Source organism: Strix uralensis, chromosome 1 (genome assembly GCF_047716275.1).
Source record: "Strix uralensis isolate ZFMK-TIS-50842 chromosome 1, bStrUra1, whole genome shotgun sequence".
Classification (NCBI taxonomy): domain Eukaryota; kingdom Metazoa; phylum Chordata; class Aves; order Strigiformes; family Strigidae; genus Strix; species Strix uralensis.
Genome location: NC_133972.1, coordinates 102,380,315 through 102,406,860, shown reverse-complemented (window position 1 = coordinate 102,406,860; position 26,546 = coordinate 102,380,315). Strand labels below are relative to the sequence as shown.

The following is a 26,546-nucleotide window of genomic DNA, read 5'->3' as shown; positions in this document are numbered from 1 at the left end:
GCAAAACCAATTCCGGCTCAGCCAGACCCAGTACACATTTTAAATTTACCACTGTAACCCAGAAGTGGATGCTGAAATCCGAGAAGTTACACCGTAGTCTTACAGCTATTTATTCAGGGAAGCGTGCAGTTTTACTTCATATGTCTAAAGGCAAACAACACTTTGTTCAATTTGTGAGGGGGGCTACAACATTGAAAGATGTGAGAAATGAGGTCTTTGTTGTCTGTTCAGACAATGAGGATAAGTGAGGGAAGGAAGAAGAAGGAGAAGTTACAGGATTAAACCATCCTAAAATTGTGATATATGGGGGTTGTGCATGTCTGCAAATACTAATTGTGATTGAATAGGCATTTGAAATGTCAGAGGACATGGTGAAAGTTAGGCATCTGCAACTGACTTCAGCTTGATAAATAAATAGTTTATGGTAGCTAATCCATTCTGCAATATCTGAAGTGTGTGTATTAGTTACCTGGTTATCTGTATGCTCTTATAAATCAAATTTATAGGCATTTTGGTTTAGCAGGGAATTTGTATCCCTTCTAGTTTCAGTGCAGTAATTACAGTAGCTTAATTTTGATGAAAGTAGGCAGTATCTTTTATTCTTTATTTCCATGATGTCAGTTGTTGAGATGGACATGCAATAGTAAAGAGGCTATTAATATTCTCACACTCTTGTAGCCAAAACCTCTGGAGATTGTTCAGAAAAACAATGGGAGAGGTTATATAACATGGTTTTAAAGGGTTAAGGGAAAAAAAAAGGCAGTTGCCAAGTTAGTATGGGATGAAATCCTAGTCCATGTCAATTTAAGTTAATTTGCTTTGTCAGTTGCTTTCAGCTGTGAATTGTTGGAAGTAGGCTACCCAAGTTAGAGAAGTAGGCTACCCTAGTTCCCATGCAGTGTATTTCTTGCAGCATAGGGAAGTGCTTGGACATAACATCAACAGGTAAAGAACTGATTACTCCATGGTGTCACTGAAATGAAACCTCTTGCACCAGTCAGTTGACTACATAGGTTTTTTTACAGGGCTTCAGGATTGTTATTGTTAGATCTCTGAAACAAGATGAGTTGTTGATTTTAAAATAAGCTATTTCTCTCTATTCAATAGAAATAAGAAATACTTGGGTCATTTGCTAAGCTTTTGTAAATGAGAATTGGTGAATTACTGTAACTTACAACACAAAAATTTTTGAATAGCTAAACCCTGAAATGCTAGCTAGCCAGCTACATGCGTGGCTAAAAGCAGTGCAACATGTTTTGCTTTGTTGGCTGTTAAACATAGGCTTATGTCCTTTTGTCCTCCTACTTTTGGCATATTTTTAATCAGAAAGTTTAATTTATTAAACTTACTGAGACTCCTATTTGTAATTTATCATTAAATTTAAAAGCTGAAGAGAAAAATTCGTTTAATGCTGGAACATTTATCGCACAAAGATGCTGTGTGGCTGATGTTAAGGAGTAGGATAGCATCTTCATGCTGAGTTATCTCTTGCAATTACAGTTGTGCTGTAATATGCCTCGTGAGAGAGTTTATGTTATGAACCTATGCTGTTAAAGGAGTGCTGCTGTGCTTTCGGATCAAAAATATTTTTGTTCGTTTGTTTATGACTTTAGCCTTAATGTCTAACGGTTGTATTAGTTTTAGACGTTTGTCTTGAGTCCACATTTAGCCATAAGCACTACGCAGCTCTGTTAATGCAAAACTAGAGATGGATAGCAGTGAAAAGTCGGACTGATCAGCTTTGATAAGAAAGATTAGTATGAAAAGCGCTTACGTTTGTTCACATTTCTTGAGTGATTTTAAATTACCTTGTGTGTGTTCCCTCTGAAGTTAACAGGGTCCATCACTGCTTGTCTGCTGTATTCAGTACAATTAAGATTTCCTGTGCACCAGGGAGGTACATGGGAGTAGTCACACAGACCTGCTTTTCACAGAGACAGTTGCCTCTTCAGTGTGAGTCATGTAGTGCAAAGAGGTGAAAACTCTTGTGGTGTGTTCTGTACGATTGCATCTTCTGCGTCTCTGCCAGTGCATTCTTGCCTCTTACCATGAGCTCTGATTCAGCAAATGCTATTAATAGAAGTCCTTTTTAAACTTCTTTGGAATTTATGGATTTATAAGTGTAAATTTGAATGTGTCCTTAACTGGTTATGGATAGGGAATATTTATTGAATTTGGGCCAGAAAGGTGTCTTTTTTTTTTTTTTTTTTTTTAAAGAATGCAACACTGAGTGTTTATTTTTACAGGTTTTCATACCTCTCTTATTTCACATCTTCTGCTGAGTAGCAACTTTTCATCTCCTGTTGCCTCTTCTGGGTTTCTACTTTCTTCTTTTCGGCATTCTCAAGCTCGAATTCCTCATCTCAAGTTTCTCAATTATAATTCTGTATTGTGATTTATCTGATGAGCAGAGTTGTAGAAGGCAGCTAGAAGTAGCAAAACCAAAATGATGACATCTTCCTCCTGATGTGTTATGCTGGACGTTTTTCTGTCGCTACTGTTTTTAGTTAAATATTTGATAAAATTACATGTCACAAGTCATTTAAAAGCGTGATTGTTTTGTGGACCAACACTGGGAACAGCATTTTTTGTTGTGCTTCCTAGCGGCTATGGTTGGCTTAAAATCCCTTTTGTCTCTTCGGACTGGAACACAGGAGCTGGCAAGCTGCTCTGTGCTGGATGCTCTGCTGGCTCTGTCTCTCTGTGGCCCCACTGGTGCTGCTGGTGGCCGCATTTCATTTAGGTTCTCACCTTTTAATAGTAGTTCCAGAGTAATTGCTTGGTCTCAGGTGCAAAACCATCTTCCTTCAGGGTTTGTGTCCAGCAAAGTGCGTATACCCCCTCACATTAGAACCATACTGAAGGCAGACCAAAGGCATGTCTAGCCTGCTCTTACACTTCGGGAAAACTTTGTTTCTCTTACATGGAGCAAAAACTCCTGTAATTAACTGACAGTACTGAAATGTAGGTTTCTTAAAGAATTAGAACCTGACTTCAGTTCTCTCAGTATGGCAGTTCGGGGTGCATGCATTTGTATGTGTACACACTCATAAAAATGTAGCTGTACTGTGCTCATGTATGTATACATACCTGTGTGTATCTTTTTTTCTTAAAGATATGGACGTTGGTAGTTGGTTACCTGCTGATGGTTTCATTCAAGTGGAATATAAGCACTGAACGTTACTTAAAAGCTATCTCTGTCCCTGTCTGGATTATGCTGCTCTTTCACTTAGGTGGGTAACAAGAAGTTACTATTCTGATGTGTCCACTGGGATTCTGTTGTCTTGCAAACAAAGCTACTCCCTTGCTCTTCAGCTAAATCTTTGTAATGGAGTCTTAGCTGAGGTGCAGGCTGTTTTCTCTGCTCAGTAATTCTGGCTGCATGTAGGCAGCAGGAAGGGCTGGAGTAGGGAATGGGAAGGCATCAAGATGCTGAGCAACATGTGTCTTCCACTCCTCCTGCCCAGTTTGTTCTTCCCATGGTTTTCCCTTGCTTGGCTCACAGACTGGGTACTTACTCCCTGACAGTCAGGAAGGGCTGGGATCACATGTGGGTGGATTTAGACTTTCACTTGTGATGGTGTTTAATATTATTATTCTTGAAAGCCTGCTGTTAACCAAGGCTGAAGCTGTAAAATGCATTTAATAGTAGTAATAGAAGCAAAAACAAACCCCTTTTTCTATCAGTTGTTGATAAGCCTGTTGATATGATATCAACAATATCAAATAAATTTCCCAGTAATCTGTGTAATCTGTTAATACAAATGTAAGATTATAGTAATGTATTAGTACTAGATTTATTTTACATACTTAATATAATAGATTATCAGATGATATTATCATATCAGAGTTTATGGTTAAAGTATCATGCAAATAATACAAGACGGTAATGATGGAATGTTTCACAGCATTTTATTTATTTATTTATTTATTATTATTTATTTATTTATTTATTTACTTTGCTTTAGCAACGGGTTTCAAGGGTTGTTCTGACCATGTGGGGACACTTTCCTGAGGTTTTAAGATACACATAATGGCTTTGCATTTGCTTACATTTTAACAGTCTTGTATTTGCTGGAAGTACTAGCTGAAAAGCCAGACCCCAAGAAGGCACTGCCTGATGCCACTCTGTGGAGATCTAACATAAATATAGATTTTTTGGGGGGAACTTCATTTGCCTCTGGCATCTAAAATGTTTTTATTTTGTGTGTATTTGAATGTAATTTTGCATGTTTTTAAAATTGTTCTCTATATCAGCATAGTTTAAAGTCAGTCAAGTTAGGAATGGTATCAACTTTGTTTATTCATTGAGAAACTTGTTCACCTGTGTTTCCTATTCTTCCTTTCTGTGAATGTAGAAAACTTGTTTACTTTATGACACTTCTTAGTTTCTGCCCAGATTGTTTTGGTTGATGTGGTGCCTTTCCTGGTTTTGCTAAATGTAGAGTTTATTGGTGGTGTAATTTTTCTTGTCAAAAAACCCCCTGTATCTTTCAGCTTCTGTGGCAGGTTCCTGGAGAATTCCTGTGTTTCTGGTTATAGTTGTTCTGATGACCGTAGGCATGTTGCACGAACAGCAGATTGGAAAGGAGTCTTCTGGTAAGAAATGAGTCACTATTTCTTCTACTGTTGGAGGCAAAAGTTCTGTAAAGTTAAGTGAAAGAATCTGGACCATGTTACTGTAAATTCAATATCATACGGATTAGAAGAATTTGCTATTAGATTTTTAGTATGTTTGTTTCAAAGTGGTTTACTCATGCTGAAGTGAATCTTTGATTCTTTACAGAAAATAATTGCAATGGACTGATGTTTCTTTTCCATAGCAAAGTAGTGACTCTCATCCAATTGCTTAAATTTACAGAATCCTATGTGTAGTTTCAAGCATAATGCCCAGGAAATTTGAAATCGGAGGCTAATTTTGCAAGAAATGAGCAATATGAGTTTAGTAGCTGCTATAATAGTGAGTGTGAGATGAACTGAAACAACTCCATCCAGCAAGTTTCTTATAGCCAGTCATTTGTTTTTGAAATACCGGTTTCTTAAAACTATGGTTTGTGTTTAGGCTTTGAGAAAAATAGGTTGTGCCTGTTGTGAGTCAATTTTGTGTAAAAGCAAATGTCAGGTGTTCCTTTCTAGTACTAGCTGTATGATTATTTTGGGAAACTTTTTTCCTGTCTTGTTCTAGTTTTCTTGAAAGTCGTCATAATCTTGGTTAGTTAAATTGGTTATCTGGTATAAAGATTTTTAGATTAATCAGTCTGCCACCAACTGCAAATGACTTGGTTGGTAGCAGTTCATTAGCAAGGAAAGTGCTAAGCAAATAACTAGTTTTGTGTTTTGGCTCCAGATGTATTGTAATACTAAAATTAATAGCACTCATTCCTGTTTGATCATGTTAACTACCTATAATACATATTAAAAACTAACTAATGTCTACCTGTATAATTTCTGTTGCTTGACAGCTTTGGTGGATGTTAAGCAACAAAGAAAACATTTTAAATATTCTTTATTTACAGACACATATATATTTTACAGGGGCAGAGCTTCCTGGTCAGATGATTTCCATTGCTGCTTCAACAATTGCCATGGCAATTTCGATGACAGAAGATGAGTCCAATAATGAACGTTCCTCACAACCCTCAGGTGACTGAATACTGTGTAAGAAACATTTGAATTTGCTCTAAAGGCATGAAATTGGAGGGAATTAAGAATAAATTTCAAAATAGTCCCTATCCTCTTCATTCTGTCCAAAATAGCACATTTATTCTTACCTTGTGAAACAGGTTTATTTGTTTTTAAAAATGTTAAGACAGTGATAATGTAAAAGCTGTCTTGCAAATGATAGCTTACATGGCTATCTGTACATTTAGAAGGCTTGACTAGAAGGATTTTTTTTTTTTTTTTAATGAAGGCGTGGGGGTTTTTTTCGTATTCTTTATTATTAATTTTTTAATTTTTCCTAGCTGCCTTTTGATTTGTTGGCAGTTACAAGGATATAACTGGATTTAAGGACCAGGTACAGACTGGAATAATTTTCCTGTACATCACAGTGACAAACCTTTGTCCTCTGTTTAACTATGGCATGATCAAAGTTTTTTCTATAGTGAGTTTACTTGCCATTGTAGCTTGAGTCATGATACTTTCACTTGCAATAACACAACTAGAAATCTGTAAAAAATGGCTTGAAAGAGTTGCAGAGAAGGTGTTTAGATGTTCATCACTGGTTTTGAACTTTACCATCATTTTTTCTGGGTAGGCCTTTGGTGGAATGCGGTACTGGAAACAAAACTATTATGAAGGTCTCAGGAATTTTAAAGATTTCATCCGTTTCCCGCAAGTAGACAAAACAGGTCATTCAAGTTGACAGAATGTGAACTTCCAAAACTTCAGTTTGAAACTGACTGTGTCTAAGTTGTCTACTTCAAGACAGCATGTTCTTAATATTGTCTGTAATGTGTAAATCATGCTCCAGAGGAGGAAACATAGTGATTATACAGGAGAGAATGCTTTGAGCAGGTGGCTTTAAAAACTTCTGTCTAAAGGCTATCATTTGTGAAACTAAAAAGTTACTTCAGCCACCAGGTGAAATGGTGTAGAATAAGCTCTTCAGAAATCTTTCGATGAAATGTAAACACACTTCCTGACTGTAAATATGTCAGTGTAAGCTGTACTTGAAAACATCTTCATTTTTAAATATAAAAAGGGTAGCTTTAGACAACTTACTCATGTCTTACCTTTGTTTCTACATTTTACATGACTCATCAAAATAAATATAGAACCCTATAGACGTGTGTACTGAAATTCGAGAACAGATCATCATGGTGACAGTTCTCTTATATTGGTGTCCCTAATCTTTAATTTTGGAAAGTAGATTTTTTTTTTTTTTAGCTAGATGTTAAACATCTGGTCGAGCAACACTCTCCCACAAATGTGCTATGTAAACGGTTGTGGTCTTGTTTTTGTTTTTTAAACTTACCAGTTTAAATTTTTTTCTCTTCAAGACAGGTTTTTTTTCTATTTTCTAGTTGTAACTTCTCTTGGCCAAAAGAAAACTATAGTGGTTTTACAAAGGTGTCTTTTAGTGAATGTTTTATGACTTATTTTCTTGAGACAGTTAACCATATGTTTTTTTGTCTTGCAAATTCTGTTGTTTCCTTCACAGCAGGAGAAGAACAAATATGGAGTTTCCTGTTTACTCCTAATAATAGTTCAAATAATTTTTCAACAATCAACAATTGGGAATTAGCATTCTATTTTGTGATATGTGTTAAGCATCCTTTTGGTTGTATTTGGTTTGGATCTTCTGTGTGAACGGTGATGAAACATTCTTGTACAGCAAAAGATTTTATCTATAGGTTTAAGAAACTACAACTCTTGGTTTTCCTCTGCAGTGATTTTTAGATGTTATGTTACCTTGCTTTGGAACTTGTATTGGAACAACTATTTTATGAGAAGTGTAAGATTTTGAAAGTGTTAATACCTTCAGCCTGGTGAATAGCAGAGTTCAGGAGATCTTCCTTATATTTATTCTATGTTAGTGGTTGTCAAGGTTGATTAAGTGTCAGTAGCAATAACGATGCTTATACTGTATTAGATCAGTTATAGAACAGTCAATGCTTCATGTTTTTACTGTTCTCCTTATGCTTAAATTTGTTCATGAAAAAAACGTGGAAATAAGATGTCTTGATTTTACAGGTTTTTCTGAACACTCATGTTTTTCCTTACTTTGTTGTTGAATACTGGTATTTAGTGTTGAAGGTAAGGAGTTTAATGATGCCAGTGCAGGTGATCTAACTTGTCCTTCCTGGTGTCCCAAGAATTTCCAGAGTATACAGCAAATGAGAAGTCCATAACTTAAGAAGTAGATACCACTGCAGCATTTTGTTAGCTGCCTTGTAGGCAAGATTCTGTTGTCTTGTTGGCCTTTAATATGATAGATACTGAAATCCTTAAATGTCATCATGGCTCTTAGCCTCCCTTTCACCATGTGCTTCTTTGTTTTCTTAAAAATAAAAATTTTCTCTTGAAATTACAGAAAGATGTGGTTATTGATGAAAGGGTACCTTCATCCTGGTGTTCCAAAAGAATTTTTCATTAATATTAAGAAAATCACCATTCCATCTAACTCTGAAGGTTTCATTCTGATACCCTGCTCCATAGTGATACAGACACTTGCCTTCCTGTTTATGCTTCTGTTCATTTTCCTTTTATTTAAGGAAGGGGAGGAGAATAATTCAAAATGTTATGCTAGCAAGAAGTTGACTTGACAGAGAACAATTGTGTAAAGAAAAGAATGTGTCTTAAGACAGCCTGGAAAATTTACTTTGTTGTTTTTATTATATTCAAATGAGGATGATAAATTCTGATTTTGCTAGAATTCTTAGCTGGGTATTATGTTAACCATTTGGGAAAGACTGTCATACTTTAATTCGTTGGAAGATAGAAAGGTGTTTTTCAGGTTTCATCTCTAAAAATATCAAGAAGTACATGAAATGAGGCTTTATAGACCCTGAAGTTAAGTCCAAATCAATATTCCAGTAGTTCTTTTTTTCCTATTTCTGTTGACAAGGCAGTCATGCATTGGTTTACAGAGCATATCTTGCCAACAAATGTGACTTGTTTCATTTGCAGTTTGGTGGATTTTTTGCATGGATCAACTTTGTGAACTGACTTATGATACCGTCATCTGAATGTCAGTTCTGATGTGAAGGAGTCTGTGTTTGTCACAGGGAGAATACTGGGTCATTGGCAGTGCCCATTTAGTTTTGCTTAAAGTGCTGCAGAACTGCATTTTGAAAAAGCTTTCTTGTCTTTGGATCCCCTAAGAGTTTTTAGTCTCTTTTTTTTTTTTTTTTTTGGTCTCTTTTTGTCTTTTTCTCTTTTCCCCCCGCCCCTGTTCGTTCTTTCCCAGCTGTGTTTTGCACATCTGCAACTGTCTGCTTAAGTTAGTAGGGAAACTGTAGGCGAATGAGGCTGTTTAATTGGTACTGCTCTTAACATTACTGTTGCTGCTATTTAATTAAGGTTTTCTTCATTGCAAAAAGATGTTCATCAAATTTTTCATTACCAAAAGAAGGAATATTCATTTTTCTTTCATAAAAGACTCTACTAAGGGCTTTGGGGGCAAAAAGTATTGGATAGCTTTAATCTTGAGGCATAGACTTCAGCATATTAAATTTCCTTGTGTTTTCTGTTCTGGCTTTTAGCACTTCCTTCCCTTTGGTAAATATTTGAGTTTCTGTTTGTTGTCATGTTACTTATGTTTATTATGTTAATTTTGGAGAAAAAAGAAGAGAAATGTTGAGTAAGTTGAATTGACAGGACAATTCTCAGTTACAGATAAACTTCTTTCAAATTTGTGTTCCTTTAGTGCATTGTAAGCTGGATCCATTTGTTTCTATTGGTACTCTTCTACTTTGTTAAAAATAGACTGAGAAGTACAGGAGAATGATAGACCCCCTATTTCTTATGACAAAAATACTTTGGGGTTTTTTTTAGGAAAATTTCTGTTTACAGGTAACTTTCTTTTCCCTTATGAAAAATTTACTCCTGTAGTTTGTATGATAGAGCTGGCCTTCATCCCTTTGATTTGTGAAGAAGTGCTCTGCCTGAAGCTTCTGCTGTGTTTAGCTGCTTGCAGATTTACTTCTTTCAGGTTGCATGCTTTAATTCCTCTGGGAATATTCTGAAGTTCCACCAAATATGTTACCAGCAACCAGCTGATGTTTCTGTCATCATCCCAGTGTCTATCAGTTGGGTGAATCGGTGGATCTGCATTATTGTATTAGTGTGGTGGGGAAGTATTTATAAGCTCTAAAAGTAGTTCCCCTTACTTGTAGAACACCAGTGCACATTTCTGCAACAGAGGAGTGTTAATCCAGTGTGTGAGGATGCAGAATTTGTCACGTACCACTACTGTACACGTATGACAAATCTGTCTTGTCTTTTTGTGCATTCTAGCTGTCATGCTTTAGGCTAGGAATGGCTTTAGTGACACACTGCAGCTAAAACCGCATGTGTAGAACATGAGGTGTTTGACTGATACACGTGTAGTAACAGTTTTCACAGAGTTTTTCTTCGTGGGAAGAAAGTGGTTGGTGTTGATGTGACACAGGTCCAGCAAGAGTTGCGTTCATTGCTAACCTGCTTCAGTGTGTACCAACATAACAAACTGCCTTTTATTCTACACCATAGAATAAGTTTTCCGGTTTTCTCGTGTGTGTGTTCTTCCACTACAGCTACAAATTTTTCTCAGGTAATGGTGTGTAGGAAGTGTGTGCATTTCGCCACCAGCATGGGGCCTCAATAAAAGTTAGTACTGGTGTTTTCAGGGAGAGATTCTACATACAGTGACTGAAGATGGATTTGATGTCACCCATAGGAGGCAGATTTACCAACTAAAGAGTTAAATAAATAAATAAATAACTCTGTTCTCTATACAATAATTTTAATTTGGACATAATATTTTTGCCTGAAATGACTATTTACTGTTTATAAATGCCTTTAACACATCAGTTCACATTTTTGAATTGAATTTCATGTTTACTAACTTACGAATGAGAGAATGACAGCATTTGTTACCCACTAATTTATGCTTGCTGTTACTAAATATGTTACACAAGCAAGTAATTTAGGATCACAGTGTGAGTGCTATGATTATAACGTTCAGGGAAAGAAAAAGTGTGGTAAGAAATTTGTAAGATACAAGCTTTTTCTTCAATGTATGCTGTACTTTTTTGTTTGGTTTAAATGAGCTTTGAGCAAATCTAAGATTTCTTTTTGAGTACCTGAAGTAAAGAGAAATCAAAGATTTCTTCTAAGACTTTAGATTTCTTTTAGAAGCGAATTACACTTTGTGTTTTTCAGGATTTTATGGTTTTTTGATAAAATGTTTGGCTTGTAATTTACCTGCAGTAAGAGGAGGCCTCTTAGAGGCTGTAGCATCATTTCTTCTCTCCATGCCAAGCAGTGCTGGGAGAAGGTGTTGCATGATGTGGGAGAGCTTACACAGCCCTGTTCTAGCTTTTCAAAATTCAGATCAGTGCCAAGGCTGTCTGTCTTATAGAGAAATAACAAGCAAAAAAAAAAAAACCAAAGCAAAAAAAAACCCCAACCAAAACAAAGGTTAATTTGGGACTGGGGAGCATATTCTGTTCTGTGGTGAACATTAATGTGATAATTTCTACTTCTTTGTTTGCATTTGTTTGTTTTAGGAGCAACAGAAGGTGATCAGCCTCCACATGCTTCATCATCTTTCTCCTCCTCTTCATCCTCTTCTGGGAGCAGACAAAGACCTGAGATTGGATCTTTTCTTAGAAAAAAGAAAACTAGTGATATTTACTTCGTTACACTTGTGTGGGCCATTGTCATTGTCCAGATCTGGCTAAATTTCTGGATTGTGCAGCTATTGCCAGTGCCTTTTGCAGGTAATAATCCAGTTATTAGAAATGTATGTTAAATGATGACTCTGGAAAGCCTTAAGCTTTGTGCTAAATAAAATAAAAGGAAAGGCTTGTAGATTTCTATGAGTTTTAATTTAAGACTTTTTCAAGACTTTTTGTTAAGACAAGGTGAATTGTAGCTTCAGATAGGAAGATTGATGTGCACTGTCTGTTGCCATGTAGTGGATAACTCTGTAAAATTGCTTTGTCTGTTGAGTATTGTAATTACCTGGAATAATTTAGTGCCATACCTTACATTGTAAGAATACTTCTGGTTTAGAGTACTTTGTTTTTCTTCCTCCTGATGTCGTGTCTTTCATGGTTTTGCACCTATAGATAAGGAATATTTTTAGCTGTTACTCATGCTAGCTTTTAATTTCCTTAAAAATGGGTTGCTAGGCTCTGTGGACAAATCACAAAATAAATTTTATTCTAATTCTAGCTCTGAGGTTAATTAGCTTTGTTGCTTCACATCTACGTGCATCTGTTCTCTTATAGGAGTAGTTACGATAGCTATCTAAAGAGGTTATTTTAAAACTGAATGCCACTTTTTCTGATACTCTTGTGGAGTGAATAGGGCAGATGGGAACTCTGGAAATATGCATGCGGTACTATGAAGTCATTTCCACCCATCTACCTACTGTAAACAAAGTGAATTTCCTAATTTGCTTGTCTTTAATCTTCAGTTAAAATGCCGATTTTCAGCATTTTTAAATATATTTAACACTTAAATGTAGCTATTTTTACCAAGTGTGGTGGGTTGGCCCCAGCTAATGGCCAGGTACCCCCAAAGCCAATCACTCTTTTCCTGTCTTCCAGTGTGGGCTCATCCATGAGCTGCAGTCCCTTTGGGGATGTACCAGCTCTGTCATCTCCTCATCCTTAGGCCACAGTCCCGTCAAGAGGTGTACCTGCTCCAGCATTGGTCCTCCGTAGGCCACGGTCCCTCTGAGTGGTGTGCCTGCTCCACCGTGGAGCAATTCTACTCCCCTGGCCTTTTTATTCCCTCCGTCCTTTCTTCCTCTCTATTTGCTTATTCTCTGTGTTCCCTCCTCTTCTACCTCTCTAGTGTTTCCTGCCCTTTCTTAAATATATTTTCATGGAGGCAGCACACCTGTGCCTGATGCGCTCAGGCTTTGGCCTGTGGTGGGTCCATTGTGGACCCACCTGGAATCAACTGTGTCTGGCACAGTGCAGCCCCTGGTTTCTCCCCATGGAGGTCACCCCAGCAGCCACCCTGCTACCAAATTTATATCCAATACACAAAGTCATTATAAGCCATCTAATTGTGTATCTGGAAATGATGACTGTGGGGCCATGCTTACAGGTTTGAGGGACTGTGAACTCTGAGAGGCATGGTGAAAGGAACAGCTGCGCATTTGGCTGTGGCACTGTAGCAGCAGCTAAAGGGTAGTGTGATGGTCAGGCATATAAATAGCTGAATGCAGGGTAAGAGGAGAGAGGGGTTTGACCTTTGTTTCATTCCAGTGTAGTTGCTACAGAAGAAACGGCCCAGTTTTGGTGTCTGGACGTCATGGGAAATGGCGATGGCAGGTTGGATGTAGCTATAAATAAAACATAAAAATGGTAAACGTATTACAAAATAAATTTTAGACTTACTAGAAGCAGAGTTTACGTGGCTTAATTTATTGAAGAGAAAAGTCAAGGAGTGACTTAACCACTGTTTAGAAATACCTACTTGGGTGGGAGGAAAAATGGACACAATAGTTTTGCAGTTAGGTAAACAATAATGAATGGTTTTGAGCTTGAGCCAGACAAATCTAGATTACAATGTACATCTATAACTGAAATGGACGAATACTGCTGTTGCCAGTCATGAGGTCTAAAATAGCTACCCGAACAATAAACTCATGCCAAAATAGAAATTAATGTTGAGAATATTTGTGACTTGTTGCTCTAGCAGTGACACCAGGCCATTAACTGCTTTTTCTTGGCATATAACTGAATATTACTAGATCACCACAAAAATATGAAAAGGCAGTATAATGATTTAACAGAGCCAAGTTTAGACCAGTGGATCACATTAAGTGTCAGAAAGTGAATGGTGATAACCTGGATTGTTAAAAGAGAGGTGGTATTAAAAATATTTAGTAGTGGAAGATGGAAAGGCTTATAAAGCAAATTTCCTTGCAACCGTTCAAGTTTAAAGACACTAATAACTTAAAGCACTTCTGAGACCTTAAGGAGAATGCTTCTACTATGTAAAAAATGAAAATAAAATAACCCCCCAAAACCTTAAATAGAAATGGGTTAATTTCACCAGAGATCCTTATATTGATAGACAGCACTTACATGAAGTAGTATTTAGATTATTAGAAATATCTTGGTACCACTAACATTTTTCCCTGAATACATTTGTACTTTGGTAGAATGAGATGCTCTTTTAAAATTGCTTAATGTAGAGGGTGGAAAAATTATACCATAATTATACCATAAAATGAAAAGGTGAAAAAATGGCATTTAAATTCAAAAGCTAAGCAATGAACCAGGTTGTGAACACTTGTAACATTTTGTTCAGTGATGTGAGCCTGGGAATCCTGGTACTTAAATCTTTTTAAGATTTTTCATTTACTTCCTTGCTTGTTCTGTTGCATCCTTTTTTTAATTCTGTTTTTGTCTTCAGGTCATTTTCTGCTTCCTGGAGATGTTTGGAATTCCTTACTATGCAGCCTTTCTCTTCTTTCGCTCACAACTTTCTAATAGCAGTCCTCCTTTGGATTTTTCTCTCTTGCCTCTTTTTAACCTAATGTAATTGCACCTGTGTTATTGACTGTAGCACCTCCTGACATCACCTTTGCAATGAGGGTACACTCAGTTATTTTGGAAGATACTACTTAAACATTCATTTTTAAATAGTAGCAGGTTAGAATGCCATTTCAGGTATGTTCACCTTGTAAAATGCAAGTTTGCCCTGTTTTGCTGAGCAGCAGTTTGTGTACTTACCATGAACTGTGTTTCATCATACAAAACTTCAACCTGTAAGTTAGGTGCTGGCACTTGCACTGTATTTTGTCCTTTTTTGTATGTTTGCCACTTTATCTTTAGTAGAAAGATTATTAGATCATTCTTCTTCAAGAGAATAAATCCCATATTTGCCACATGGTGGTGCCAGAAGGTAAGTAAACCCAATGTCAGCAAATTGTTGCATGAGCTCTCCCTGAACAAGAACATAAACGATTACACAAGTGGCTTACAGATGATAGGGCCTTGTGGAACTCTGATCAATGTCCCGTGGATATTAAAAGTTAACCTTTTCAGCTACATATGTCATTTTACATGTCTCCAGATAGACAATGAAGTGAATTTTTGAGGATGAGAGAATTAATGTGGTGTTGATGTATGGCAGTAAATAATTAATCTAGTGTGGAGCACAGTTGTTCATAATGAAAAAAAGCTTTATTAAAAGTACACTTGAATGTAACGATGGGGGGTTCAGTATCAAATGTTGCTATAAATACGACATAATTGGAGAAATACTGCTAGCATTTTCACAGAAAGTTATTTTATTGTGTAAGTAGAATTTTTAACACCAGCTAATTTTTGATCTACATGTGATGTTCACTGTTACTAAGTTCTGATTTAAAAAAAGTTAGGGATAAATTAGATTTATGTGATTCTGTTGCTAATAGTTTCACTTTGTTTTCCTTTAGAACCATAGTTTTCAGTATTTGGGGATGCAGCATAATTTTTTTAGAAGTTTGTGTATCAGTAGTTCTTGGCAGGACTGGGTTGTGAGACCTTCCAGTCTCTTACTGCTACATAGAATAATTATGACCCTTTAAGTCGATGTATCTTGTAGTGATGTTTTTGTGACTGATACGTTTGCATCAATACTCCAGTAAAATTAGTTGTAATACAAATGAGAACTAACTCCTCAGTTCTGATGTTAATCTTCTAAGCCACTAGCAGATTTACTTGCTTCTTTTCAGTGATGAGAACATAAATAATCTGAGTGTTGTAACATTTTGTTGAATAAAAAAAGAATATCATAAATATTTCATGACTATTAAAGACCTATTAGCTTCCAAGGAAAGTTTCATATGTATCATGCTTTTTTGCTTTTACATTCCTGATTGTGATGATTCACAGGTTTTGCGTGTATACTCAGTAAGTGAGGGAGAGCAGTGCCATTGCAGAATTGGAACCATAAGCCTTATGCAAAAGTGTCTGAACTTTATTTCATGGCAAGTAAATGGACATGAGCTTTTATTTCTGTAACTGTAATGCTAGACATTTCTAATGTTGTTGAGAAGCTCTTTATTTTCCAGTGGATATATGTTAGGAGTGTTGGAGAAAAGCTGTTTGTGGTAGCAAAATGCTTCTTTTTTGGGGAAAAAAAGTTGTAAATATTTCTTATGTTTGGTTTTGAGGAGCAGTATGGATTTTTCTGAAGCTTTGTGTGATCATCTTCAAGCCAAGATAAAAAGCTGATCTCCTAATAATATTTTTGATGTTTAAAAGCAAAATTAATCAGAAGTTGTATTTCAGTTGAAGGTTTAAATGAACACTTCTTCACTGTGAAATTATGCATGATCTGCTGTCAGTTCTTAAAGGAAAGATAGCGCTTTAACAGTTTAGAAAGCTTTAAAACTTAAGAATTGAGGCTGAAAACTTATGTATATCATACTGTTAAGTTCTGAATGTGGTATTTTATGTGTAGTCATCTGGCATGGTATATGTGTGAAGATGTGATAAATCCACTGTACTGGAATCATGAAATGGCACCTGCTTATCCCAGGCCTTGCTTAAGTCTTTTAGCTGCATAATTGGGTAGTGCACAGGCACCTTTCTTCTGCTGCCATCTAAATTCCATGTGGGTAAGCATGGCTGTAAAGCAAGTGAGATTAGTACCACTTGAAAATTCTGAAAGTGATTTCTAATGGGAAATAATACTCAAGAATCTTTTTCTTTCTTTTTCATAGGTCTTTCAGAATGGAATCGATGTGTAGTCTTGTGGTGCTCCTCTGAAATCTCTAATATTTTATTTCCTTCTTGTGGTTACAGTTTGGGCACTTAAAAAGCTCGTGGTGCATTTTGGAGTTTTGAACTTCATGGCAAACCATTGCAAAAGTTGGTGGCAACTTGCTGAAAATTTTGTGAAGGAACGTCAGGAAGCTCTTGCTCCAAGGCCCATCAGAGGTCTCGGAAGTGTCATGCTAAAGCTTGACAGTAAGGTATTTCTACTTATTTCCCTAAGCAACCTGACTGTTTTATTCTCTGTTCACTGTATGCTGAGACGCTTTAATTCTAAAATAAATGTCTGTCACTAATGGACATGTCTCTCATGTAAAAATATATCTGTTTTATGGTGTATTTTAAACCATGTCTCTTCTGTCACTATTCACACTTAAGTACACATTTAAACTTTGTTAAATTATTACCTGCAAAGCTTGACAGAAGTAATTTTAAAAATGTTGAGTTAGCTTTAGAAGATTCGTTATCTGAGCAAGGCAAACCTCAAGGTTCAGTCACCTTACCTGATTACAAATATTTTGAAGTTCAATTTAATGAGATTTAATCTGAAGGATGAGACATTGCTACTTCTGTTGTGAAAACTTGGTTTTAAAAGCAGGCCATTTTACTCTGTAAGTAGGGCCTGAGCTAGTTTGAACACATTTGTTTGCACTGTGTGGAAGTGTAGTTGTTGAATAGAGTGGCATGGTGGTACAGAAGGGAGGCTTCCCTCTGTAAGAGAAGAAATATGTGGAATAAGGTATTTGGGAAGTGCCGTATAATAAGACTTCTGTGCTCCCCTCCCTTCCCCCCCCACTCAAAATGCGCCCAAATTTGCATTGCAAATTGCAGAGTTGGAAATCTCAATAAAATTTATGAATGTTTCTCCGTTCAGAATTGTAAGTTTTGACTTAACCTGATAGATTATTTTGTTTAATAGCTGTGCCAGTCTGTAAGAATGTGCTTTCTGTAACTGTGTTGTTGAAGTATTCTCTGCTTTAGAAAAAGCCGTTACCTCAGAGTTTCTGTAACTGAAGAGCTGAACCCTGTAAGTACATTTGTCAGAGCATCTGTACCTTGGCAGATCCATCTGCAGTTTATAGCTCTGAATTCCTGCAGGAAAAGGAAGAGCTTAAGCCCAGATCTAATGGGTAAATGGATGTCAAAAGGTCAACAAAAGCATTAAGATGGCTGTAGGAAAGAAGTAATGTTTTCACAGAGTTCACTGAAGAAGAATTTGAAAAAAGGAGAAGTCTTTCAGAATACCGCTATGAACAAGATAAAGGGGATTTCCAAAGGTAGTGGAAAGTATGAACATGTTAGGATAAAAGCTTACATTATCCAAAGCTTTTCATTAAAAGCTTTTGTTTTGAAAGTAAGGCTCTCTAGACAGAATATCATATGTATTGTATTTCATGAGATGTCAAGTTTAGTCTCCTTGTATTGCGTAACTATATGATATAGTATCCTTCCTAATTCCACTAAGTCTTTTCTTCTGAAAGAAGGTAGGGCTTTTGTTGTAATGTGCAGCAGAACTTCCCACTCTTCAGCTTAAATGTATTTAAGGTCAATTTATATTCATGTTCTTGTCTAAGCAAAAGAATGGCGTTGGCACAACTCATTTCTCTATCCGCCTCACCCCTTTCCCACCCCCCCACCCCCCGCCCGCATTTTTTAGCTGACGGGCATGTTCCTTCTGAATCTGTGCTGTGTGTATTAAAGCAATTCAAGCTCGTCTAGCTGTTATAAGAAGGACACTTGATACTCTGCATGGTTCTGTTGTTCTCATTTGTACCTATTCTAATTACAGTTTACCTGGCTTTATCATGGGCAGCTGGAATTATATGTGGTCTTCCAATGCTTATCAAACTACTGCTTTCATATCTTTTAAGTTCTACTGGATATACTTATTCTGTGCATTGTAGGATCATAGACGTGTCTTAATTCTGAGAATTTGGGAAGCAATGCCATAGGACATTGACAATTGTGACTTTTGTGGGGACAGGGAAAGGAGAGGAATGAAAACCACATCCTTGCAAGTTTTTTTAGAAAGGATGGATGAGCTGTATTTAAGTTGGATTACCAAACATTTTGGCTTCAGTAGACACTGTTGAAGAGGAAGTAAACATATGCAAACACAAAATGGAAATTCATGGAGTAAATTGTTACAGCTTACCTTTTATGTGTGTGTGTGAGAGACCAAGACTGAAGATTCATTTCCTTTGCGATGAAACATCTAATTTCTTAATATTTCTGCTTTCTTTTCCTGGGAGCTGAAGCTGCTTAGTGATTTTTTTGTTGTTGGTTGGTTGCTTGGTTGGTTTTTGTATACTCAGTTAATTGAAGGCTGGATCTCAGCATCAGGAGGGAGCAGGGCTCTTAGCTGAGTACGACAAGCTACTGACATGACCTGTTTCACACAGATACCTAGTGGTACTACTTGGTCTTTCTAAAGTGGTACGCCTGATTAGGAAATAGTTCCAGTTTTCAGTAGAAGTAGTGAGGACAAGGAATACATCTTAAAGTGGCATGTTTTTTTCTCCCAAACAAAGTTTAGGAAGCTAGTGTAGATGGTCTGGAAAATAACCCACTGGGAGAAGTTATAGGAGAGTATTGCTAATGCATGCAAATCTTTGAGCTTTACTGCTTATGTCTGTTTCTTAGAGAAAAGCAGTAAGAAATGAACTGCTGCTGCTCTTTCCCACTGCTTGCCACCCTCTGGTTTTCTTGGAAATGCAGACAAATTGCAACTTAAGGGAAGTTCTGATCAAGAGGAAAGAAAGCAGGACATTGCTTTTCATTTTCTTTATAAACAGTAGGTCAAGCTGTGCCTGTATGTGGACTTTAAATATGGACTATGGAAATAGGATGTCCTGTCCTGTATTCTTTAGTCCCTGGTTTTGCATTTGCCCCATGGAGCCAACAGGCACAGCAGTTCAGATAGGAGAGTCTTCCTGGAGGAAAGAGTAGGGAGGTTTCTGCTGTCATCTATCAAGTCATCTTAAAACTTAATAGATACGGCATCATGCATGTTCTTATCAACAGTCAAGAACTAATAATTTACTTAACTGATTTATTTTTTTTTTTAAATAGAAGACTTATCTTTTAATATGGTGACTGTGGTTTTATTTTGATTAGAGCTTGCAAGGGAGTTCAGCATAGGCAGTTGCTCAACTGCATGCTCTAGACTTCCAGTAATTAGAATGGGCTAGTATTTTGCATGCATGCTTTCTGGTAGACTTGAGTGAGTCATATACTTAGATGCTTTTTCTAGGTATAGGGTACTGGAATTTTACATATGGAGGACTGTAATAGATTGTTTGGACTTTGCGTCCAAAGGTTTGGTTCTTCTGGTACTATGTTTAGCATGTAGTTAAAGTAAGCACGGAATCTCTACCAGTGCATATATTATTCTAGGAGATACTTTCATAGACGGAAAATCTTACATAAATAGTTTTCCAATAAAATGCTGGAAAAGTGGTTGTAGCCTTACTAGTTTTGGATGACTTGAAGATTAGAATTAAGTTGTAGCCTATTTTTAAATATAAATTGACTACATTTGTAGAACTACTTAAACAATCAGTATTGGTGAGATAGGCACCAAAGTAAGGAGGGTAAAGCCTCCCAGATATTCTTAAGCATTAATAAAAAAATTATTGTTATTTTTTGATATATGTTATTTCCTAGTTCTTGTATTTATCATCCAGTTCCAGGAGGCTGAAATTGCAGAAAAATACCAAAGACTTCCTTTCACATTCTGCTGAAATCTCAGGCTAACAATAGCGCTCTAGCTTTTGTTGTATCGGAGTTGCAAATTCAAAAAATGCAGCCATGAGATTTAAATTTTTTCCAAAATGAACCTAATGTATAGTGGATTTTAATATGCAGAAGTGAAGTGAAAGGCAAAAGTATTTTGTTGAATCAGTAAACAACTTTACCTTTTTTCAGTGATAAATTATTCCATAGGTGAAGAGGTAAAATGGAAAATTCTACAGTGTCAGTTCAAGGCTTTTGAAGTTTTGTCATTGCTTTCCATTACTCTGATTCTTTCCATGAGTAGTAAAAGTGGGTGCTTTGTCACGTATTTTCATGTTTCCTGATGTTCATGTTTCTTTGTAAATCTGCTTCTTTCTTCTGATCTAAGTTAATTAACATTCTGAGATTTTAAAAATTGAAATGTTCTTACATTTTGTTTTCATTGGGAGCTAATATAATTTCTGGCAACTGGTGAAAACACTAGATTTATTGAGCATTCAATGATCTGGTTTTCAGGAAGAAACAAACTTCCCTTACTTGATCTTAACCTATAACAGAGATGAATAATAACATTAAAGCTTTTCACTGTTGTGATTGTGCTGCTAACTGATTACTAATGGCTAGAATTAAGAGTATAGTCCTACATAAACTAGTTCCTAAAATGGGTGTACTTGACCAGTATGGATGAGAATTAGTAAGGAAAAGTAACTGTAGTACAAAAGGAGAAATTGACTATTGAGAAGTGCTAAGAGTGTTCTGCACAACCAATAAAATTATATGAAATCCATTAATTTATTTGATCTACAATTTGCTGTTCTGTGTATATCAGATTTAATTATGTATTTGATGTTGTGCCACTGAATGTGAATGTTGTAATATGAGTGTGATACTAAAAAAACCATACAAAATTTAATAGTAGTTGACATAATAGGAGTGTTTTGAAATACATAGGAAACTGCCTGAATGAGAGTATTAATGCACTAAACAGGTATCTCATGTTAAGTTTTGGTGTTTCAGTAAAGTGCCCTTCTCAGAGTACTTTTACAGGTCCTGCTCTGAAATGTTAGCGCTCAGTATAATTAAACTGGAATTGCCCAGATTATGCTGATAGCTCTGTTAATATCATTAAAGTTGCTCTTACTTGTTATATCCCTCTTTGTTTCAAAAAGTGCATGTTAGTAGTAAAATCTAGATTCTTGCATTTGAAGTTATGATCTTTTCTTCCTATCGCAATTTACCTTTGTGTCTGGAACAATTTCATTTTCATTCTGTGGATGACTTTGCCTGCCTCTCGTTGCTTTTTTCCCCCCTTTATTACTGCATTTTTCAATAATTTTCCACTGTGTTCTTGTCTTTTTTTTCCCTTTTCTTCCATCTCCCCCTGCCACTGGCAAGCTGTGGCACTGGCTTAATAAGAAGGTAAATAAACAGAAAAATTGTGATTCCAACTAATGGATTCTGTGGTTCTGGGGAGGTGGTTTTTTTTTGTTTTGGTTTTTTTTTTTTTTTCAGCATGAACACTATTTAACATGCCTTGCTTCTTAGTTTTCTCTCCCAAGTGTCTCTCTTCCAGCTCTTGATATAAGCTACTGAAGGTCATATAATTCTAGCTGATCTCTTGTCTTCTACTAAAATGAATACACATAGTTAAATGTTTTGTACAACAGAATGTTGCATTTGCTTCCAAGTGGTAGTTTGATTTAGTGGCACTTTTGTTTCAGAACAGTTGATCTCCACCTGTTCCCCACCTGTACACATAACAAAACCAGTTCTCTGCGCAGAGAAAGCATCAGTTAACTGAATTAACAGGGAGTGGTGAGGGTGAAGCACAGTTGTAAAGCTATGAATGTAAGTGCTTGCATATAGTGTGTTGACTGACTTAAGTCAGTGATGTTAATCTTTTGCTTCTAAACGGTCAAACTAGCCTGTATAGTCGATGGTATTCAGCATGGCAGGAGTGAAATGAGAATACTCACAGTCACAGAACTGATTTAACGACAGTCTTAAGGGAAGTGAGGGCCAGTAAAAAAAAAAAAAAAATTAAAGCAGTTGGTATAGCTGAAATATTTTTTCTTTTGTGGGCTATTAAAAGTTTGTGATGTGTTTTATAAGAAGTGTATTCCTCAGTTCTCATGGTTCATCTTAGTCAACTAGGGTTAACTTGTTCTTTGGGGAACTGTCATCCCAAGAGAAGTTAAAACTGATTCATTCCAAGTTTAGCCTTGCGTGTCTGAAATCTGGACAACTCCTCAGTGCAGTGATACCTCTCTGGGATTTGGGCAGTGTCAGTGCTTCAGACAAGCACAGAGCTGGAGAGAGATACTTGTAGCATGTGTACATCTGCAGGACCTCAGAGTTTTAAAGGTAAAAATCTAGTATGTGATAAAACGTATGAAAACCAAGTAATTAAGTGAAAGAGAAAAAATCAAATACCGTATCTGGAAATGGGTTATGCTTCCAGAAACAACTTCTATCTTCGCTTACCACTTCAGTATTAGTGGAAGAGTCAGAACGGTTACTATGGTTTTATAAACAACAGCCCATCCTTTCCATTCAGTAGCTATTACAATGGAAACCATAGATCTGCCTTGCATGTTGTGAAAAACACCTGAAATACTGTCATGAATTCTGTTGGAAACAAGCAGAACAGAGTACAGTATGAAGGCCATGGGGGCACTGGCACAACTCTCTAAAAGAAATGCGGCTGCACAGCTGGTATCTGCTCTGGGTGGCAGAGCAGCTATAATGAATTTATAAAATTTGATCTTCAATATTTAATCAGTGTACTCAGGGTTATACAAAATCACAGAATCACAGAATTGTCTAGGTTGGAGAAGACCTTGAAGATCATCCAGTCCAATCATTAACCTAACATTGACAGTTCCCAATGACGGGGGGCTTTCTGTGTTTCTGAACAGGAGAGTAGACTTGCTTTATGTTTCAATTATAATTGTCCACTGAGAGGGGAATTTTTGAATGTTCTTTTGCCCTTGAATATAGTTCAGTTGTTTTAAAATTACGTTTTTATTTCCTGAATTTAAAATGTTTGTATTATGTGAGTAACTTATAATTAGTAAATATGTGCAACTATAACACTTCATAAACATTTTTTTATTGGATATTGGTTTGTTAGCATAGTTTAGGTGAAGAGCTGAGTTCAGTGAGACACAGGTGGAAGTTTAGTTTAAATTACTTTTTTTCTGGCTCTGAGTTTGTCATTTGCTTGTTTGAAAATTCATATACATAGATCAATTTTTTCCTTAATATTGATAGGTTGCAAAAATAATTTCACTGTAGTTGCTTTGAACTCTAAAATGTCTGAATTTTATTTTCAGTTTAGAGATTTGCATTATTGGGCAAAACCTTGTGGATATAGTTTCTTAACAGAGGTTTGGTTTTTTTTCTAATAGTTCCTAGAAGCTGTTTTTGAAAACTGTTTTACTTTACAGTTTCATGGGATCCTGAAAGTCCTATAGTGTTACCTGCAATGCTGACTGCTGTGCATGAGCAAGTAGTAATAATCTTATAATCAAAATTTTTAAAAAAAGCACAAAAATACTGTGCAAACCTGTATCAGATTCTTGCAGGTTTTTATTTGGTTGGTTTTTTATTTTTTATTTTTTTTTATTAGTTACATTTTTTAAAAAAAATCATACTGTACCAAAGGCAAAGAAAGGAGGAGATTTGTAATATAGAGCACTGGATGCACTTAAAAGGTTGTTTCCTTTGCACCTTTTTCCTTTTTACCTGTCTTTTGAAGGGAAGTACCTGTGAGAGCACCAAGATAAATTTCTGATAATGCACCAAGAAACTAAATATACACCAGCTAGAGATGGCAGAGTTTTAAATGATGGTTGACTATGTCTGCTAGTGATAAACCTTTTTTTTTCCCCTGTTCTGAGAGCTTTTGTTAAAGAGCTGCTTGAAACTTTTTTTTTTTTGCAAAGAGAATAAGTATATAATCGCATAGTTTAACACAGTATACGTAGCCCAAAATACAGAATAGATGCAGTTGAGCTAGCATGATTTGTTCTTTGTAACATTGTCTATGGCAGGAGTCCTTAGAAAGAATCGATAAACTCTGCTGTTGCTGTTAGAGGGACACTGGTATAAGTAGACTTGAGACCTCATATGAACTGTTCTCTATCTTTTCTAACTTAACTACTCATCTGACTCATTTGAACATAACCCTGAGATGTGTCCTGATTACAAGGTTTCCCTTGTTCTCATCAGATGATATTAATAAGATGATATCCTCAAATATTAACTGAACTAAAGGGAAATGTCAACAAGTCTAAGAAATGTCTTGGAAAAAATCCTGATAGATAGTGAAGCTGTTTAAAGAAGAAAAAAAAAAAAAAAGTCCTCTTTGGAAATTTTATGTAGATTTAATTGAAAATGAAGTAGATGTCCAGTTATGCTTCACTGTGTAGGTAATGCAGTAAATAAAACATACTAGAAAAACTAGTGTTCTGATGGCTATGCAGTGTGAAACATTCATTCATTCATAGATGATGTATCATACTGCATAACATGGAGAACCTGTCTAGATACTAGGGTTCCTGATTGTTAAGCATGAACTGTAGTTCTGTTACAGCTCAGTATAATATGGTTTGTATCATCACCCAGAAGTTGAAAGCAGGCAGTACTTGCAAATTACTGAGAAGCATTTTAACTGAACACAACTCATATTAAAAACTTTTTTTTTGCAGTGAGCTAAATTAAAAAAAAAAAAAGTTGATACCTTTCCCTTCAAAACTGTGAGAATTAAGGATAGTTTTTTATGGACAGTCAATGAAAAATCAGTAACCTTTCAAGTTTGGTTTTACAAGTGTGACCTTCTGTAGCTTAGGAGCCTGGCTTTCCTTTACCTTTGCGTAATTTTGGATGTTGTGGCAGCATAAGCTTCCCGCTGTTGACTAACCTTTAGATTAGAAGCTTGGAACTGAATTTAAAACTTCATGATCTCTGGCTAATGACTAGTGTTTAGTCAGTATGTGCTTGTCTTTGTGTGCATGCCCATGGTTTACAGGAAGGATGTAAAGGGAGGTCTGACAGGGTTGGGGTAAGAACGAAGTCTGGATCTGATTCAGTGGTAAGTACAAGCACACAGGGATTTAACAGTCTAGCTTACCTGCAGTAACAGCACCTGTGCGTTATTTAGCATGAGTGTGCAAAGGTGAGTGCTTCCTAAGGAAGAGTGTGGGTAAATGTAGAGGAAGGAAGGAAGGAAGACTTAATAGCAAGGAAATTAAAGGAGAAGGAGTAAATATAGCCCTAAATGAATGTTGTGCATCTGCTTCTACTTCTACAATACTCAATCCAACTCAGTCTTCTCCTGCGATATGTCTGTACCAGTTGCATAACTTGGATCTCCTTAAGACTGTGTGAGAGATGTAATTGCACTACCTGTAGGCATACCTGAGCTGGCTTTCATCTAGCTTGCTTGGGCTATCTGCCTAAGTAAATAAATGCAAGGTGGGCTTGCCGGTACTGGTACAACATTAGTGCTGCCATTACTTTACTAACTAGACTAAAGGTAATTCAGGCTTTACATGTGCTGCAGCTGCACCTCAATGGCAGTGTAGACCTACTCCAACCCACAGTAAGGAGTGTCAAGAAAAGAACCCCTGTTTGTTATGTTCTAGTTCAGAGACATTCCTCATCCTGATTTTTGGGAGTTTGATCTTCCAGTAGTTGCCACCATGGTGAAACATCTAAAGCATCCAGCTTCAGCTGCACCAGTGTTGGATACCACTCACACAATCGCTGAGGCTAGCATTTTTGGAGATCTCTGACAGTACCTCCAATTTCTTGGGTTCAGTGAGTCCGATTAAGGTGCTATGCATAAAACCAGCTAGCGGATTTCTTTTATATCTAACTTAGAAAGTAAACAGCAATTAGTTTGAATTTCGTTATCTAAGAAACAACAGGGGCAGCTTTAATTTTTAATAGCTTCATTTTGAAGCCCATGCTATAAAATTTCCATCCCCTGGCCATCCAGTGTTTTTCAGTTATATTTTTGATTTCTGACCTTTAAACCAGGGACTTTTATTTCTTGCTTCTTTTGCATAATCCTTAGGTGTATGTGAGGCTTGGAAGGGCACAGCAAATCCTGTTTTCAGTCTTATTTTCAAAGAGGTAACGGCCCCATGTAGAGGCTACTCAAGAGTTTTTTCCAAAAGCTGCAGTACTGCTGCAGGCAGGTAACCTCCCTCTAGCACTGTCAAGGCATTTCTGATGGCTGAAATATCTCAGCAATGCTGAAAAATGTTAAAAATATCTAAGACAAAAGATTTTGCAGATTCCTTCAGGTTCTCTGAATTCCTTTCTGCAGGTCATAATACAGAGCAGATTTTGTTATAAAAACTTGCT

General features: G+C 36.5%; 1 protein-coding gene across 3 annotated transcripts in view; it reads left to right on the top strand.

Moving 5' to 3' along the window:
• TMEM245 (transmembrane protein 245) overlaps positions 1–26,546 on the top strand; it is a 94,300-nt gene that overhangs the window by 15,144 nt on the left and 52,610 nt on the right. For 2 of the 3 annotated variants that reach the window (XM_074875436.1, XM_074875425.1), the window contains exons 2-6: positions 3,116–3,233; positions 4,498–4,599; positions 5,536–5,643; positions 11,214–11,426; positions 16,467–16,636. In XM_074875436.1, the coding sequence (XP_074731537.1) occupies positions 3,116–3,233; positions 4,498–4,599; positions 5,536–5,643; positions 11,214–11,426; positions 16,467–16,636 (711 nt within the window). Of the gene's footprint in view, positions 1–3,115; positions 3,234–4,497; positions 4,600–5,535; positions 5,644–11,213; positions 11,427–16,466; positions 16,637–21,566; positions 21,591–26,546 lie in introns of all 3 variants that reach the window. The other variant, XM_074875415.1, reaches the window with a different exon arrangement.